The sequence below is a fragment of the Canis lupus genome, chromosome 13 (genome assembly GCF_048164855.1).
Source record: "Canis lupus baileyi chromosome 13, mCanLup2.hap1, whole genome shotgun sequence".
NCBI classification, from domain to species: Eukaryota; Metazoa; Chordata; class Mammalia; order Carnivora; family Canidae; genus Canis; species Canis lupus.
The window spans coordinates 3,705,935-3,721,762 of NC_132850.1; the positions used below are offsets into that span (position 1 = coordinate 3,705,935).

Below are 15,828 nucleotides of genomic sequence, written 5' to 3' on the forward strand. Positions count from 1 at the left end.
ATACATCACAGGGTGAGTGAAAACGGTCCAGACGACCACAAAGGAGGGAGAACACAGCTTTGACTCATCCCCACTGTCAGCCCCAATTTGCCTGGTTGGCAGGAGCCACGCTGACCAGGAGGCTAAGTGGCTACCATTCACAGCTCTCTGGGGACTGAATCCTCTAGAGTGGCCCCTTCCCTTCTCCCTCATTCTTCTCCACCCACCCACACACTTCAACTATGTCCTTTTAGAAAGTCAGATTCCCTCAGGGTGACAGGCCTGAGGGCAGAGGGTTAAGCAGAGTGACCTGAGCCCTGGGATCAGGAGCTGACCTGGGAAGAGCTCTGTAGGCAGAGACAGAGCTGGGAAGGGCTGTAGGCAGAGCCCGCAGGATCAGCTGCTTTTCCTATACTCTGAGCAGAGGACACCCACTGCTGCATTGGACTTTCAGCCAAGTTGTAGAGGCCGACAGCTGGAGATCCCATCTCTGTGCAGAACCGAGCTATGGATGCCTGCTGCCCCGCTCCCGCAGAGTGGCTCCCAGTGCCCTCTGTCTTCCTAGCCCTCATCAGAACTGTCTGATTTAATATTTAATTACATAATCAGTTATTTACTATCTGCCTCTCCTCCTGGACTGGAGGCTCTGGGAGGGCAGGACCAAGTCAGCCTGGCTCACTGCTGTATCCTTGGCACTCAGCATAGGCCTTGGAACTTTAAGAGCGTAAATATTTGTTGAATGTAGCTTTGGAAAGGAATTTGGCAATATTTTCCAAGAATCAAAGAAATGTTTATATCCTCGGTATCAGTTGGGACGCTTTTGGATGTAACAGAGAACACTTGATTCAAACTGGCTTAGCACATTATCTCCCATAACTGGAAGGGCAGAGAAAGGCAGGCTCCTGGGTGGCCTGAGGTCCTTTCTGTTGCTGTGCTGCACTCATCGACACTGGCTTCCTCCTGGACCTGGTGCTCTCTAGGGGGAAGGGTCTTGAGGGAAGAACTGGGGCAGGGGAGAGGGAGACCCTACCTCTCTGGTAAGCATGGAATCCAAACCTCCCCCCCCCACCCCTTAAGTCAGATCTGGCCAACTTAGTCATATGCCTGCCCTCGGACCAGTAGTACGTACGAAGGTGAGTGCCACTCACGGATTGGCTTGAACTAATCCAGATCAGCCTCTGAAATGGGATGGGGTGGTACCCAACAAAACCAACCCTCTGTCAGGAAGCAGGGAGGGAGAGTGGACGTTGGAGACGCTCCCAGCAGTATCCACACCCAGCCCCCTCACTCTGTTTCTGGGAATCAATCCTAAGGAAATAAGCGGATCCAGGCAGCATAGAAAGATGTTTATAGCAGCGTTGTTTAAAAGGCAGGAGAGAGGGGAAGAAGTCAGACCTGATCTAAGGGGTCACTGTATTGAAGTAGTTAAGTCAATTATGCTCCCTCTATACAGTGGAATATTCTAGTGGTATTGAAATGTTAATACCATATGTTAAAACATGTTAATGACTTTGGGAAACGCTTGCGATATGATGTTAAATGAAAAATACCGGGGTGTAAAATTGTATTGGCAGTATGAGTTCCATTTTTTTAAAGATTTTATTTATTTGAGAGAGAAAGAAAGTGAAAGAGAGAGAGAGAGAGAGAGAGAAAGCACAAGCAGGGGGAGGTGCAGAGGGAGAAGCAGAGTCCCAGCCACATGCGGGGCTCCCACACATCCACAGCCCAATGCAGGGCTCCGATCCCAAGACCCTGGGATCATGGCCAGAGCCGAAGGCACATACTTAGCCACTGAGCCACCCAGGTGCCCTGAGTTCATTTTTAAAAATGCATAAGAAAGACCCTGGGAAGGAATGGGGTAAAACACCTCCAGTGGCTGCCGCTCTGTGGTGCGCTTAAGAGTGACTTGTGCCTCCTTCCTTAGACTTCTCTGTGCTCCCCCTTAGCGGGAGGTCCCCTTCCATAGTCCCCGCAGACTGGGGCCAGTTTTGCTCTCCCTGTTCTTATTATTGGCTCTGAAAGTAATCACACCTGCTAAATATTTACTCCATGCCTGACACCGTTCTAGGCGCCTTCATTCACATGCTCTAATTTAATCCTTACGACAGTCCTATGAGGTAAGTGCTTTTATTTCTCATTTTGCTGAAGTGTTCACTGAAACCCCAAGGTGCTTGGTCACAAGATCACACAGCCAGTGTGTAGAGGCCTTTAGAATTCAAGAGGGGGTTGTATGACTCCACAGCCTCTGCCTTCACTGCCAAACCAGGTCACTTGCCAGGACAGCCGTGTGCTAATAAGAATATTCTGTTCCATTTATTGAGCCAGACCCTGTGTACGCTCTTGACATTTATTTATTTACTCGATCGCTACAGCGTCAGGGAGGCCAAGTGACTCACCCAGGGTCACACAGCTTGGTGGAAGCGGTGGGCTGCAGGATAGTGGCCCCAGGGCCTGAAGGGGGACCCCATTGTCTCCCGCCCTCCCCCACAGGGTTGCCTGACGCCTTGCCTCCCCTCGGACCATGTTTAACGGGGAGCCGGGTCCGGCCTCGGCCGCGGCCTCCAGGAATGTGGTCCGGAGCTCCAGCATCAGCGGTGAAATCTGTGGCTCCCAGCAGGCTGGGGGTGGCCCCGGGACCACCACAGCCAAGAAGCGGCGCAGCAGCCTTGGAGCGAAGATGGTGGCCATCGTGGGCCTGACCCAGTGGAGCAAGAGCACACTCCAGCTCCCCCAGTCCGGTGAGAGGGCCGCGACGCGCAGGGCCTGGGTTGGGGCCCCTTGCAATGACAGGGCACCCAGGGAATGTCCTCACACCCACCAATATCCATATAGCACTTACTGTACACCCAAGTACTGAGCCTGGGACACATCCTGACTCACTGAATCCCCGCAAACTCCACAAGGCAGGTGCTAAAGCACAGAGAAGGCAACTGAGCTGCCCCAAACTACAGAGCTGGTGGGTTAGTGAAGCCTGAACTCAAACCCCAACAGCCGGGCTTCTGGGGTCGCACTCCTAAACTTTACGCTGCGCTACCTCCACGCACAGACTTACACATTCATCATCAATCATGTATTTATTGAAAGATTTATTTATTTATTTATTTGAGAGAGAGAGACAGAGAGAGCATGAGCAGGGAGGAGGGGCAGAGGGAGGAGCAGACTCCATTCTGAGCGGGGAGCCACGTGGGGCTTGATCTCAGGACCCTTGGGATCATGACCTGAGCTGAAGGCAGAGGCCTAACTGACTGAGCTACCCAAGTGCCCCTCATCAATCATCTATTAAACAGCCATCATATTCCTGACACCATGCTAAGTGACACAGCTTCCTAAACACACATCCACAGGATTCAGTCGCACCTGTGTTTTCTGAGTTTCCTGAGTACAAATGGCCACACGAATGTCATTACAGGTGTACATTACAAGTCACAGGACACACACACACACACACACACATTTTGCATAGTCATAGAGATAGTGTGCTCAATTGCTCAGGAAGCCATCCCTACTGCCAGGAAAGCATATTACGGTCATTCCCACTGTTTGTGGTCACAATAAAGCCAGTTGTGCACGTCACACAAGCACAGCCCTCTGAGTACTAATGCACAGACCCAGATCATAGAGACATAGTTACACACATGCATACACAGCAGCCCGTGATCACAGAAACGCATTGCACGTGTATATGCACAATCTCATGAAGCCACATTCACACCCACTTTAACAGCTACATCCTGAAAAATACATTCTCTCAGACACCTAGTTTTAGAATCCTAGTTATGCCCAGACCGGCGGTGGGGGGGGGGGGGTCACCTACTTTGTCACACACAGTCACATTGGACCCCACATCACAGAGGAGCCAGCCCTCCCCTCCAAGACCTCCTCACTTTGTGGCATCAGCCCAGACACCAGCTGGTTTTGTTTTAAAATCTCTTCCTGCTTATTTTGTTCAGTGTAACAACTTCCCCAGGAAACCTTCAAATAGGGCAGCTGGATGGGGGTGGTGAGGGGGCGGGGGCTCCGGAGGATCCAGAGAGAATGCTCATCAAGACTCCCAGTTGGGGCTGAGGGTGGGAGACTTTTCCAGGCCTTAAAATAGATTTTTACAAAGCCCTTCACAGGAGCACGTGGGATGGTCTTTTCCAGCAATCAAGCTGCGATGTGGTTTCTGGCTCAGGGAGATGCTAGATGGGGAGGGGGCTTGAGGTTATCCATGCCCCAGGATGGGCATGGCCTCTGTGAGCATGCAATATAGGCTTGCACTAGGGAGTCAGGGAGATGGGGATCCAGGAGTCGGGTTTGTAAAGGACAAAGGGGTGGGATTAAGGTCAGGGGATTAAGATTAGGTTGAGGAGGTATTGGGCCCCAAGAGTGTGGCTTCAGGAGACCAAGCCCTGCTGATCTCCAGCTGAATGCACCTGATGCAGCTTCAGACCCAAGGGCCTCCTCATGTCCAAGAAATTTGGACAGACGGTCATCCAAGGGCAGGGCCGGGGCCTGAGTCACTGGGAGACCTTCTGGTGGTCTGCCTGGGGCTATTCACCTACCCAGACTCCACAGTCAATGGGCAGGGATTGGAATAGATGCCAAGACCTCAAGCCTCCACGGGGGATGGATGACGACAGGGCTTCTGGATCACTTGTCTCTGTCGTATGCAAGGGTGCAGCTGGAGGCCTGGAGCCTGAGCCAGGTGGATGGCCCAGATGCCCTTTTAACTGAAAGTCTCTGTGAATCATCCAATCTTTCGATGTGAGAGCAGGGAGGGCCCCCTTGGGATCATCTAGTCTGATTTACTCATTTTGTTGATGAAGCATTGGAGCCTGGAGAGGAGAAGGTATTTTCCTGGAGAACAACTTGAAATTGGCCTTCAGAGCCACACCCTGTCATTTGCTAGTTGGATGATGCGGGCAAGTGACTTCATTCCTCTGAGCCTGCTTCCTTGATTGTAAGGGCAAGATACCTGCCCTTCAGCATTGTCCAGGGAATTACAGGAGACAGGGTATGCAAAGCCACCCACCCTCTTGCCTGGCACATAGTAGATACTTGGTAAATTGTCGGTGTTATTATTGGCCATGGTTACGCAGTAGGACCAAACAAGAAATGAGTTCTCTAGCCCCCACAGCTCTGCCCCTTGCTTGTGGCATACTCCTCTCCCATCTATAATTCTTTCTCCCCAGCTTTGAGGATGCCAGTGTCCCAGCTTGGAGCCCCATCCTGGGTAGGAGAGTCTGGCCCCAGAGGGATGTACGGGCTGACTTGTCATGGGCAGTGGCCCTGGAGACTCTGTTCTGGGCACAGATCCTAGCAGGGTACTCCTACTGCCCCCAGATGGGATAGCTCATTCCCTGCAAGGCTGGGCTGCGTGAAGTGGGGAAGAACTCCTCTTCTGGACCCAGTCTTGTGAGCTCTAGGTCTGCCCCTCTAGGGGCTTCCCTCCCCCTGATCTGTCCATACTCCGCATTGGCTCCAGCTCTGCCCTTCTCTTCCTCTTTGTTTCAAAGCCTCTGTTTTTTTTTTTTTTAAGATTTTATTTATTTTTATTCATGAGAATACACAGAGAGGAGAGAGAGAGGCAGAGACACAGGCAGAGGGAGAAGCAGGCTCCATGTAGGGAGCCCGACATGGGACTCGATCCCAGGTCTCCAGGATCAGGCCCTGGGCTGAAGGTAGCGCTAAACCGCTGAGCCATCAGGGCTGCCCTCAAAGCCTCTGTTTTAGTTTAGGTCCCATGATATCTCACCTGGACTATTGCCCCAGCCTCCTCTCTAGTTCCCCTGCCCTTTCCTCTTTATTCCTCACATTTTCCTCAAATGGCCTTCCAGAAACTCATCCTGAAACTTTAGAGTTTAGTTCTGGTTCTGTAACTCCCCCATGGGACCTTGGGAAAGTCACATTCCCACTGGGTCTCAATTTCCTCTTCTGTAAAATGGAGCTATAAAAACTACCTCCCAGCTTCCTTCTATTTTTTAAAGGTTTTATTTATTTATTCATGACACACACACACAGAGAGAGAGAGAGAGAGAGAGAGAGGCAGAGACACAGGCAGAGGGAGAAGCAGGCTCCATGCAGGGAGCCCGACATGGGACTCGATCCCGGGTCTCCAGGATCACACCCTGAAGTGTGTGAAGGCGCTAAACCTGAAGGCGGTGCTAAACCACTGAGCCACCCAGGCTGCCCTCCCAGCTTCCTTCTAGATCTAACATTCTCTAAGTTGTAGGAGCAAAGGTGAGGGGAGGAGCAGAGCTTTGGAGTCCCAGGACATAGGTGGTTCTGACCTGGCCTTAGGCTGGGTCTACTCAGGGCCACCCTGGGCCATTCCAGCCTCTGCCCGAATGGAGCTTCCCTTTTCAGTACCAGGGACAGCAGCTCTTCCCACCTGGGCTCTGGAGAGGAGAGGGCTCAGGATGTTCCAGGAGATGCCATGGGGGGTGCTGCTGAAGGCTTTGCCTCTCCCTTGCACGTGGTGGGACAGATGGGTTGGTTCCTGGAGTCTTTCAGTCTCCAGGCACCACAGAATTATTGTAAGCAACTTGGCCCAGTTCTCTAGAGAGAAAAACAGAGACTACATAAAGTTACTCCCCAGATCAACAGAGTTCAGACTGGACAAGTATGAAACCAGTAGATGAATTTTCTCCGAGGTTGCAAGAATGTTCTCCCTATCCAGAAGACATGAAACTTAATCTCTGCTGAATCACCTCTCAAACCAATGTGGACTTGATGTAGAGTAGTGAAAAGTAGACTGTCAGTAGACCAGGAGAATGTGGGCCTGGAGTCTGGCTCCAGCCCTATGAGTATGTGGCCACCTCGTTCCCCAATGGCAGCAGGAGGCTAGCGAAATGTCTCTAACACTTCAGGATTCTGTGACACCCCTACCCAGGGGCTCACAATGGGTTGGGTGGGTCAAAGAAGGTAAATTTTCTCCCAGGTGGGTCTGAAGAGGGGGGTATTGGGGCCATGGTGTGGTGAAGCTGTGGCCTCAGCTCAGGGTATGTGTTGTGGGGAGAGGAGCTATGAGGAGAGAGGGTGACATGCAGCTCCCACAGACCCATCTGTCTCCTAACTGGGTTAGAGGGGATGTGGCAGTTAGGATCCAGGGCCAGGGCAAGTCCCCTACACCTACCATCATTGCCCAGTCCTCTGTGTGGTAGGTCACATACCATTTGTGAGTTTGTATCTCTGTGTGTGATTGAGTGGAGGGGTTCAATCCAGGGGTTATGCTGTGACAGTCACATGTATGCGGCAGAGTGTGTGGTGTGTATGGATGACTAAGACCTGGCAGGACTGTTCGTGACTGTGCCCGCTCTGTGAACCTACATGACCTGACTTGTGAGACCACTGTCCTCATATGTGATTGTTTGCACTCTGCTTGTGTGAAAGAAATACATATGAGCCAAAGTGACTGTATGTGTGCATGAGAGAGAGAGGCACAGAAGGTCAGTGGTCTCATTGACTTGTGGATAGTAGCCATTCCAATATCCCAGAAGCTGGGCTGGTTTCAGAGAAGACCTTCCTCCTCACCACCAGCCCATCCCCCCTCCCAGTCCCCCCATCGCATCGCCTAGTGATGCCAGCCCTCTCAGCCTTCCCTCCCCCATTGGGACTTCCTGAAACGTAAGTAGGGTGAAGCAGGACTGGCCTTTTGAATAACCATCCCCCCCAACCCCTCATTGGGTGTGGCCTAGACAGGAGATTGCCAGCATAACCAGCTCCCCACTCCCCACTGCTTTTGGAGGCTATGCTGTTGGCCCCACTCCCAGCGTTCCTATCCCCATTGGCAATTCCACTCTGAATTTGCCCAGGTCTCTAACCAGTGACAGCAAATGGCCTCCTTTGGTGCAGTCCTTATCTGAATGCTGCTTCCCTCTCTATCAAACTCTTGGGGTGCTTCAGCAAGGGAAGGCCCTGCAGACCTTCAACCTGTCTTCTACTCCCCCCGCCCCCAGGAGGAGAGGGTGTCTAGAGGGACCTCACTGCAATGCTGAGGAGGTTGCCATGGAAACCCAGGCAGGATGGTGTGCTGCTAGGAGAGGCAGAGTGCCCCATGTTCCCTGCAAGGCTCAAGAGGGGGGCTGGGGTGAGGGTGGAAGGCCCTCCAAAAAAGAGGTACAGAGACACGGAGTGAGCTCTCACCATGTGGCTCCTGGGGTTCTTCTGCAGAGCTTTCTCTCAAAGCCAAGGTCACTTCAGGTCAACCTAGTGGTCCCTCTCAGTCTTGCTTCCCTAATGGCCTCTCCACCCCTCCACACACATCCCCCTCCACATTCAGACACACCTTGAGAATGCGGGTTAGTGTGAGAATGGCCAAGCTTTCCATGGGGATTTTTATAGGGCCTATAAAATATCACAGAGAGTGGAGTATGAGATCCGGGTGTGATAGGGTTCATGCGGGTCCCAGGAAGGAGGAAAGCAAATCTGGGAATGCCAGAGAAAGCAAACTTTCCAGAAGAAAAAGGAACACCTAACCATTTGGGGCAAAGGCTAGAACTGAATTGGGAAGGTGGCCACCAGCGAGCCTGGCAGGGTGAGGGTGAGCACTGCAGGCCTGGGTTCCACCTGCTGACTCCCCACCCCACAGCCGCACCATCCCGATTCTGCCTCCAGCCATCCTAGTCTCCTTTGTCCCTGTCACTGCCCCGAGTAGGGTCAGGAGTCAGGCTGCAGGCCGGCTCAGGAAGGCCCCTGCCTCCAGTCAGAGGCAGTCCTGCCCCCTCCCAAGAGGTGACCTTGGCAGCCCTCTCACCGAAGCCTCCTCAGTGAACTGACCTTGTCCCCTTTCTATGTCTTTGGGGGTCACAGAAGGGGCCACCAAGAAGCTGCGCAGCAACATCCGGCGGAGCACAGAGACAGGAATCGCAGTGGAGATGCGGAGTCGGGTCACACGCCAGGGAAGCCGGGAGTCCACGGATGGGAGCACCAACAGCAACAGCTCCGAGGGCACGTGCGTGCAGCCCACCCCCACTGCTCCCACCCTCCCGCGTGGCCCTCTAGTCACAGAGGGGGGGAAAGTGTGGGGAAATCCTCTGGCTGGGCTTCCATCTGGATGTCTGGGTTCCTCTGCATCCCTCCCTTCCCTGGACACCCACCGCCTGGGCCTCAGTCTTCTTGTTCCTGGCTGCTTGCTTCCCATCCGCACACGCCAGCGGCCCCGGGGGCAGTGCATCCCCTCTATGTTGCACACCTCCCCACCCCTGACCCTGCCCTAGCACCTGCACACTGCCCTGCTCCAGAGGAAAATGTGGACCTAAAATCCTTTTCGATCTGAAACCATTGTTACGGCTCAGATGAATGAAGTTCTCACAAGTGGTCTTGCATGGAGCTTATAGGAGGAGGTTGGACTAGATCAGTGTTTTTCAAACTGTGGTTGATGACTCAGGCAGGAAGTAAAATCAGTTTAGTGGGTCAAAACCAGCATTAGGGAAAGAAATAGAAATTTCAGACATATCCTGTGGAGTGACAATGCATTACCTTGTGAACTTTCGGTTTTTTAATAGATGGATGCACAGAGGTCTCTGATGGTAAATTTATTTTTTCCATCGCATGGAGGCTGCAGTCAAAAATGCGGAAGTCACTAGATTTAGATATTCCCTTGGTCTCTCCTAGATCTATGAAAGCGGTTATATGACAAAGATTTTTCTGGGTTTGGCTTCATCAAGGCCCATGATTGCAGGGCCCTGTGGCTCTCTTATGTAGGATTCTGAGATCTCGTGTCTCGCTCCTGTGTCTACATCTATGAATGCAGATGGCCAGTGGCATGTACTGCGCCCTATGGTATGCAGGGCCTCCCTGGGCACATCTGATGAGTGCTCCTTTTTTTTTTTTTTTTTAAGATTTTATTTATTGGGATCCCTGGGTGGCGCAGCGGTTTAGCGCCTGCCTTTGGCCCAGGGCGCAATCCTGGAGACCCGGGATCGAATCCCACGTCAGGCTCCTGGTGCATGAGCCTGCTTCTCCCCCTGCCTGTGTCTCTGCCTCTCTCTCTCTCTCTCTGTGTGCCTATCATAAATTTAAAAAAAATAAAAATTAAAAAAAAGATTTTATTTATTTATTCATGAGAGACACAGACTGAGAGAGAGAGGCAGAGACACAGGCAGAGGGAGACGCAGGCTTCATGCAGGGAACCCGATGTAGGACTCGATCCTGGGACCCCAGGATCACGCCCTGGGCTGAAGGCAGGCACTAAACCACTGAGCCACCCAGGGATGCCCAGATGAGTGCTTCTTACTCTGGGATCTCCCAGCCACCATCAGACCAAAAATTGTGTCTCATTTAACACTGGGGAATGTCAGCACTACCATTATCTCCACGGTCCACATGGAGAGACTGAAGTACCTTCCCCAAGATCGCCACTGTTCGGTGGTGGAGTCGGGATTTGAATTAAGACCATTTGACCCTACGGCCTTTGGTCACAACCTCTCAGCTCTCTATACTGAGCTCTTAAAAAAAATTTTTTTTAAGATTTTATTTATTTATTCATGATAGACACCGAGAGAGGGAGAGAGAGGGTCAGAGACACAGGCAGAGAAGCAGGCTCCATGCAGGGACCCCGACGTGGGACTCAATCCCGGGTCTCCAGGATCAGGCCCTGGGCCAAAGGCAGGCGCTAAACCGCTGAGCCACCCTGGGATCCCGAGCTCCTAAAATTCTGTGACCTTGCGAGTCTATGACCTTAGTTAACCTTCTCAGAACCCACTTTCCCTCCGAGTATGGTATGAGGCTGCCGCTGATGGTCAGTAAGATTGGAGGGGTGGGGGGCTTGAATCAACCCTTCCCTCGGAGTGGAAATCCAGGCCCTCTCCAACAAGACGAGCGTAGTCAACCTCTCTTTCTCCCTGCCTGTCGCCAGCCAAGAAGGACTCAAGGACAAATTTTCCAACAGGGGAGTCAATCTGATCTCTCAGGCCAGACACCCGGGCTGTCCTAGGAGGTCTTTGGTCCATTGCAGCCCCTGAGCAGACCCGGGTCAGACGTCCCTCATTGGTCCTTTCTCTGCTGCCACCCCCCCCAGAACGTCTGGGCTTGAGCTCATGAACAAGTAGCACTTCCCTCGGTGTTACCAGCAGCAACATCAGAACTACCATTTTATTGTTTCCTGCTTGTCTGGAACCTTCCATGCACCAGCTGCCCTGATCTCCACCATAACCCTAGGATCTGGGCATCATCTCTGTTTTGCAGTCAAGACCAGCCTCTTACCTCTCGGAGCCTCTGTTTTCTCATCCGTAAAACCGAAGCAGGGCCCCTGCCGCACAGAACGGCTGCAAGGATGGAACGACACGATGCGTGCGGTGCATTTAGCGAGCCACTGGCTCCCGGCCAGCTTTCAATCACTGTCAGTTTTGCTCGTTCCTATTTCCAGGACTCCACAACCAGGGACCACCCACCATCACTCGCCTTTTATCTCAACCCAGTAATTGCGTTATTTTGGTTTCAGTTGCTGTTTTGGGCACCACCTCACATTATTGACTTGGATTTCAAACATATGGTCAACTGAACCTCAGTTCTTGGAACTTGCTCCAGGCATTGACATTTCTGGCCTCTGTTTCTGGTTCTTGGCATTCGTTGCCCCTGGGGAAGACACAGGTGTCCAGCAAGCCCTACCTGTTAAGGATCACCTGAGAAATCCTGGTGCTTGAGGATTCGATAACATTATTATGTTGTTATGCTTATTTATTTCTCAAAGGACACCAAAGTATTCCTCTTTATTTACTTTAAAGATTTTATTTATTTATTTGAGAGGGAGAGGGAGAGAGAGAGCATGAGCAGTGGGGAGAGGCAGAGGGAGGAGGAGACTCCTCACTGAGCAGGGAGCCCAACACGGGGGCTTGATCGCAGGTCCCCGGGATCATGACCTGAGCCGAAGGCAGACACTTAACCAACTGAGCCACGCAGGCACCCCAAAGTATTTTTCTTTAATGTGCAGAGATGAACCGTTCTGTTTGCCCCCAGCTAACATGGTGCACTCGTGCGATGTGGGGGGGGTGGGAATGGAGGCCCAGAGGGGCATGGCCCAGTGTCCGGGGGGCAGAGCCGCTGCACCTCACCACCCAGACCATAGCATGTGCCCCTCTGCTTCTTCCTCTAGGTTCATTTTCCCCACCACTCGGCTTGGGGCTGAAAGCCAGTTCAGCGATTTCCTGGATGGCCTGGGACCAGCCCAGATCGTGGGGCGACAGACATTGGCAACGCCACCAATGGGTGAGTGTTCCTGAGGGCCGAGTGGGTGGGGTGATGGTGGCCACATAGTGGGAGGGGTGAGCTCAGTGGGGGCCCCGTGAGGTGCAGGGCCGGCTGCAGAGGAGAGCCAGCTCTGGCTTTTGCACCTGTGAGGAGGGGTTGGCCCAGCTCTCCTGCTGACCCTCCCTCATCAGAGAGGACAGGGGTTCCAGCTTTGCTCTGCCGCTTCCCCGCAGCAGCTTTACAGCGCTTTCCCTCCCTCACCTCCTCACCACCCACCCACTCTCCACGGCCAGCTGCATGCCAGGCTGTGCTGTGTGCCTGCAGGATGTGAAATGGTGAACAAAAGTCATCCGGCATTGACATTTGGCCAGTCTGTTCTTCCGCTGGTGCTTTGCGTGACCTTGGGCAAGTCACTCCCCCTCCCCGAGCCTCAGTTTCCGCATCTGTGTAATGGGAATGATAATCCCTGCCTTAGTTCTGTGATCTAACAGCAATTCATTGAGTGTTCCCATTCGATGCTTTAAATGAAATGTGCCTTTTTTTTTTTTTAAGATTTTATTTATTCATTCATGGGAGACACAGAGAGACATAGGCAGAGGGAGAGGCAGGCTCCCTCCAGGGAGCTCGATGTGGGACTCGATCCCAGGACCCCAGGATCACAGCCCGCGCCAAAGGCAGATGCTCAAGCACTGAGCCACCCAGGTGCCCCTGAATGATGTGCTTCATTTACTCCGTAGGAACCATGTCTTATTGGACTTGTTACTTCTGCCTGGCACCCAAAAGCCTTTAAAATAATTTCCTCATCCCCTTCCCTGCAGCTGGGACCTATTTCCCGGAGCCTGTCCTTGGTCCTCTCAGCTGTATTTCTGGCTCCCTCACACCTCCCCTGCTCTCCCTCTGACTTAGATACTGGCAGTGTTGGCTTTAGGTTGCTCCTCCCAGGAACTAGCTCCCCCTGAGGTGCCCCCCTTGCCTCTTGCCCTTCCCCATCACTCCAGCCTGAGCAGTCTGCCCCACATCTGGACTCAGTCCTCATTGGGATAGTGTTCGGCCTTCAACCTGACGGCTCGTGAGGAAGCTGGGCTCAGACAGTGCTCTCCTGCAAGCCGTGCAGTGGAGCTGGGTTTCTCTCCCAGGCCACTAGTGTTCCCACTGCACTGCCCTGTTTTCCTCTAGCAGGCTTCCACTCGAGCTTTTGTCTGCTGGACTTGGGGCGGGGGGTCTATGGGGACCCTTGGAGGGTGAGCACCAGCTCTCCTGTGGCCCTGGGTGGGATTTGGCTAATTCCCGACCCTTGCTTACAGGTTCTTAAGGGCCTGGGAAGTCTGCTTTTCCCAGCCCCAGGCCCAGCCAGGGGCTGGGAGGCGGTGAGAGGAGCCAGTCACCTCCGCGAGGCTTTCGGGCCTTCCCAAGCCTAGAACACTTGTGTGTGGTGCCTCCTGGTGTCTAGAAGCGGGAAGGGCAGGCTTGCATCTGCTCATCCTCTTAGGGATGTTACAGTGAGCTCTTCCCCTTCCCTCCCCCACGGGGAGGTCAGAAATAGCTAGAGGGAGGGTGATGACTTCTAGGATGTTTCCTGAAAGTATAAATCCCCATCTTCCCAAGTATGCAAATACAAACAATTGCATGATAGCTCAGAGTATCTAAAATGGGTGGCTGAACCCAAAGTCTGGCCAATTTTAATTTTTCTGCATCAGGCTTATGATTCTGCATTCCTTTGAAGGACGCTCCAAGTGACTAATGCATAATTTCAGATTCCGCTAACCGATGTTGAACAAAGCTAAGAGTTCTAGAAATAACTGACATGACTTCATACAGAACTTGCCTTGGCGAGGTAATCGTTTGGGGGAGCGCAGTGAGGAGTTCTCAGTTCTCTGCTCCCAGGAAATCCGGCCTGCCTCCCATCCTTTGAGCCAGGGTACGATCGGGCCCTCCTTCCCAGGCAGCGCCTGATGGCCGGTGCAGGCTCCTATCTCGGCATCTCTCCAAATTGATATTCCGTAAATATTTGTTTGATAGATATTTAGGGGAGCGGCCAAGGGCTGCTATCCTGCTCAGTAAAAAGAAGCCCCCCAGCTAACCAGACTTCCCCGGGAGTTGGGCGGGCATTCGTGGTTACCCAGGCATGTCCCTTGAGGGTCGTGCCCCTGCCTCGCCCCAGGGGAGGTACCAGAGTATTTCTCAGCTGCTTTCACATGCTCTCGAGAGCAGTTCAGGCACATGCAGTTTTCTGTATATTATGCCCTTTCCACACCGTAGCGTCCTCTGCAGACTGCGTCCTGCACAGCAGCTGGCCGGCCTGCCCCAGGGCCTGCCTCTGCTGGACTGTCCCTCTTCTCCCCTGCAGGGGACGTGCACATTGCCATCATGGACCGGAGTGGCCAGCTGGAGGTGGAAGTGATTGAGGCTCGGGGCCTGACCCCCAAACCAGGCTCCAAGTCCCTCCCAGGTGAGGCAGGGCAGTGGGGAGAGGGGTTTTGGATACGGGGTCCTGCAGCTGAGCTCCAGGTCAGGCGTGTCCCCAGCTGTCCCTTGACCTAGATCCGTACTCTCAATCCCAGAGTCATGATTTGTCTGGGAGGTCGGTGGACAGGGCTGGGGGGAGGGAAGGATGGACGGGTCGGTGTTTGAGTCTGTCTTTCCTACTGCTGTCCACTGGCCAGCTCATCCCACTCACCTTGCTCACCTCCAGGACCAGCTGGGTGTTAGGGGATGGAGCAGGCCATAGCGGCCTCTCCCAGACCCCTCCCCATCATGCTTTCTCCCATCCCTCAGCCACCTATATCAAGGTTTACCTGCTTGAGAATGGGGCCTGCTTGGCCAAAAAGAAGACAAAGGTGGCCAAGAAGACCTGTGACCCCCTGTACCAGCAGGCTCTGCTCTTTGATGAGGGGCCCCAGGGCAAGGTGCTGCAGGTGAGTGTCACGGGGACCTCAGGGCCCACGGGGCAGGGTGACTCTCGAAAACTGCAAGCTGTAATTTAAAATCTTTCACGTATGCTGTGCTCTGTGCTGGGCACCGTACCGGCTGCACTGATGCACATGACCCATTTGTTTCCACAGCCCAGTGAGGGGTTATTGCCCCTGGTTGATTCATGAGGAAACCAGGGTCGGGGGGTGGGGTGGGGAATAAACCCACTGCCCTCCCCACCCCCACCCCCCGGTTGCTCAGCTGGTGGGTAGAAGCAGGGTTTGCTCGCCACCTTCTCTTTCTGCCTGGTGCTAAAACTTACTGCGCATCAGCTCCGTGCCAGGCTGTGTGTGAAGCGCTTTCCAATCCTGACCTTGCATCCTCGAGATGACCCTGCGAGGTAGGGACGATTCTCTCCATCTTACAGCCTCAGAGAGGTGAAGTGACTCGTTTCCAGCCAGTGACTTGCAGAGCCGGGGTGACGCCACCCCAACTCCGAGAGGGTGCGCTGCCCTTCGCCACGGTGCGGGGAGGGAGGGGCGATCAGGCCCATTCACAGATGAAGCACCTGAGGTGCGCGGGAGGCTGAGTGGGGTTAGAGCACAGTGGGGGCTGGTCTCTGGGTTCAGGCCTGGGTTCCAGTTCCAGCTCCATCACAGTCTGCGGGTGGCGTATGGTGAAGAGTAAGGAGAGGTGTGGAGGGCCTCATGAGCGTCTGACCCACAGACAGCTGCTCATTGAGCATTGGCAGTAGTGGCTGTGGCTGGT

At 53.4% G+C, this 15,828-nt stretch overlaps 1 protein-coding gene across 3 annotated transcripts in view; it reads left to right on the top strand.

Moving 5' to 3' along the window:
* The window catches only part of RIMS3 (regulating synaptic membrane exocytosis 3), a 41,683-nt gene that overhangs the window by 19,206 nt on the left and 6,649 nt on the right, over positions 1-15,828 (top strand). For all 3 annotated transcript variants that reach the window (XM_072771725.1, XM_072771726.1, XM_072771727.1), the window contains exons 3-7: positions 2,470-2,717; positions 8,773-8,914; positions 12,056-12,168; positions 14,498-14,599; positions 14,926-15,065. In XM_072771725.1, coding sequence (XP_072627826.1) covers positions 2,501-2,717; positions 8,773-8,914; positions 12,056-12,168; positions 14,498-14,599; positions 14,926-15,065 — 714 coding nt within the window. In that variant the 5' untranslated portion in view covers positions 2,470-2,500. The remainder of the gene's footprint in view (positions 1-2,469; positions 2,718-8,772; positions 8,915-12,055; positions 12,169-14,497; positions 14,600-14,925; positions 15,066-15,828) is intronic.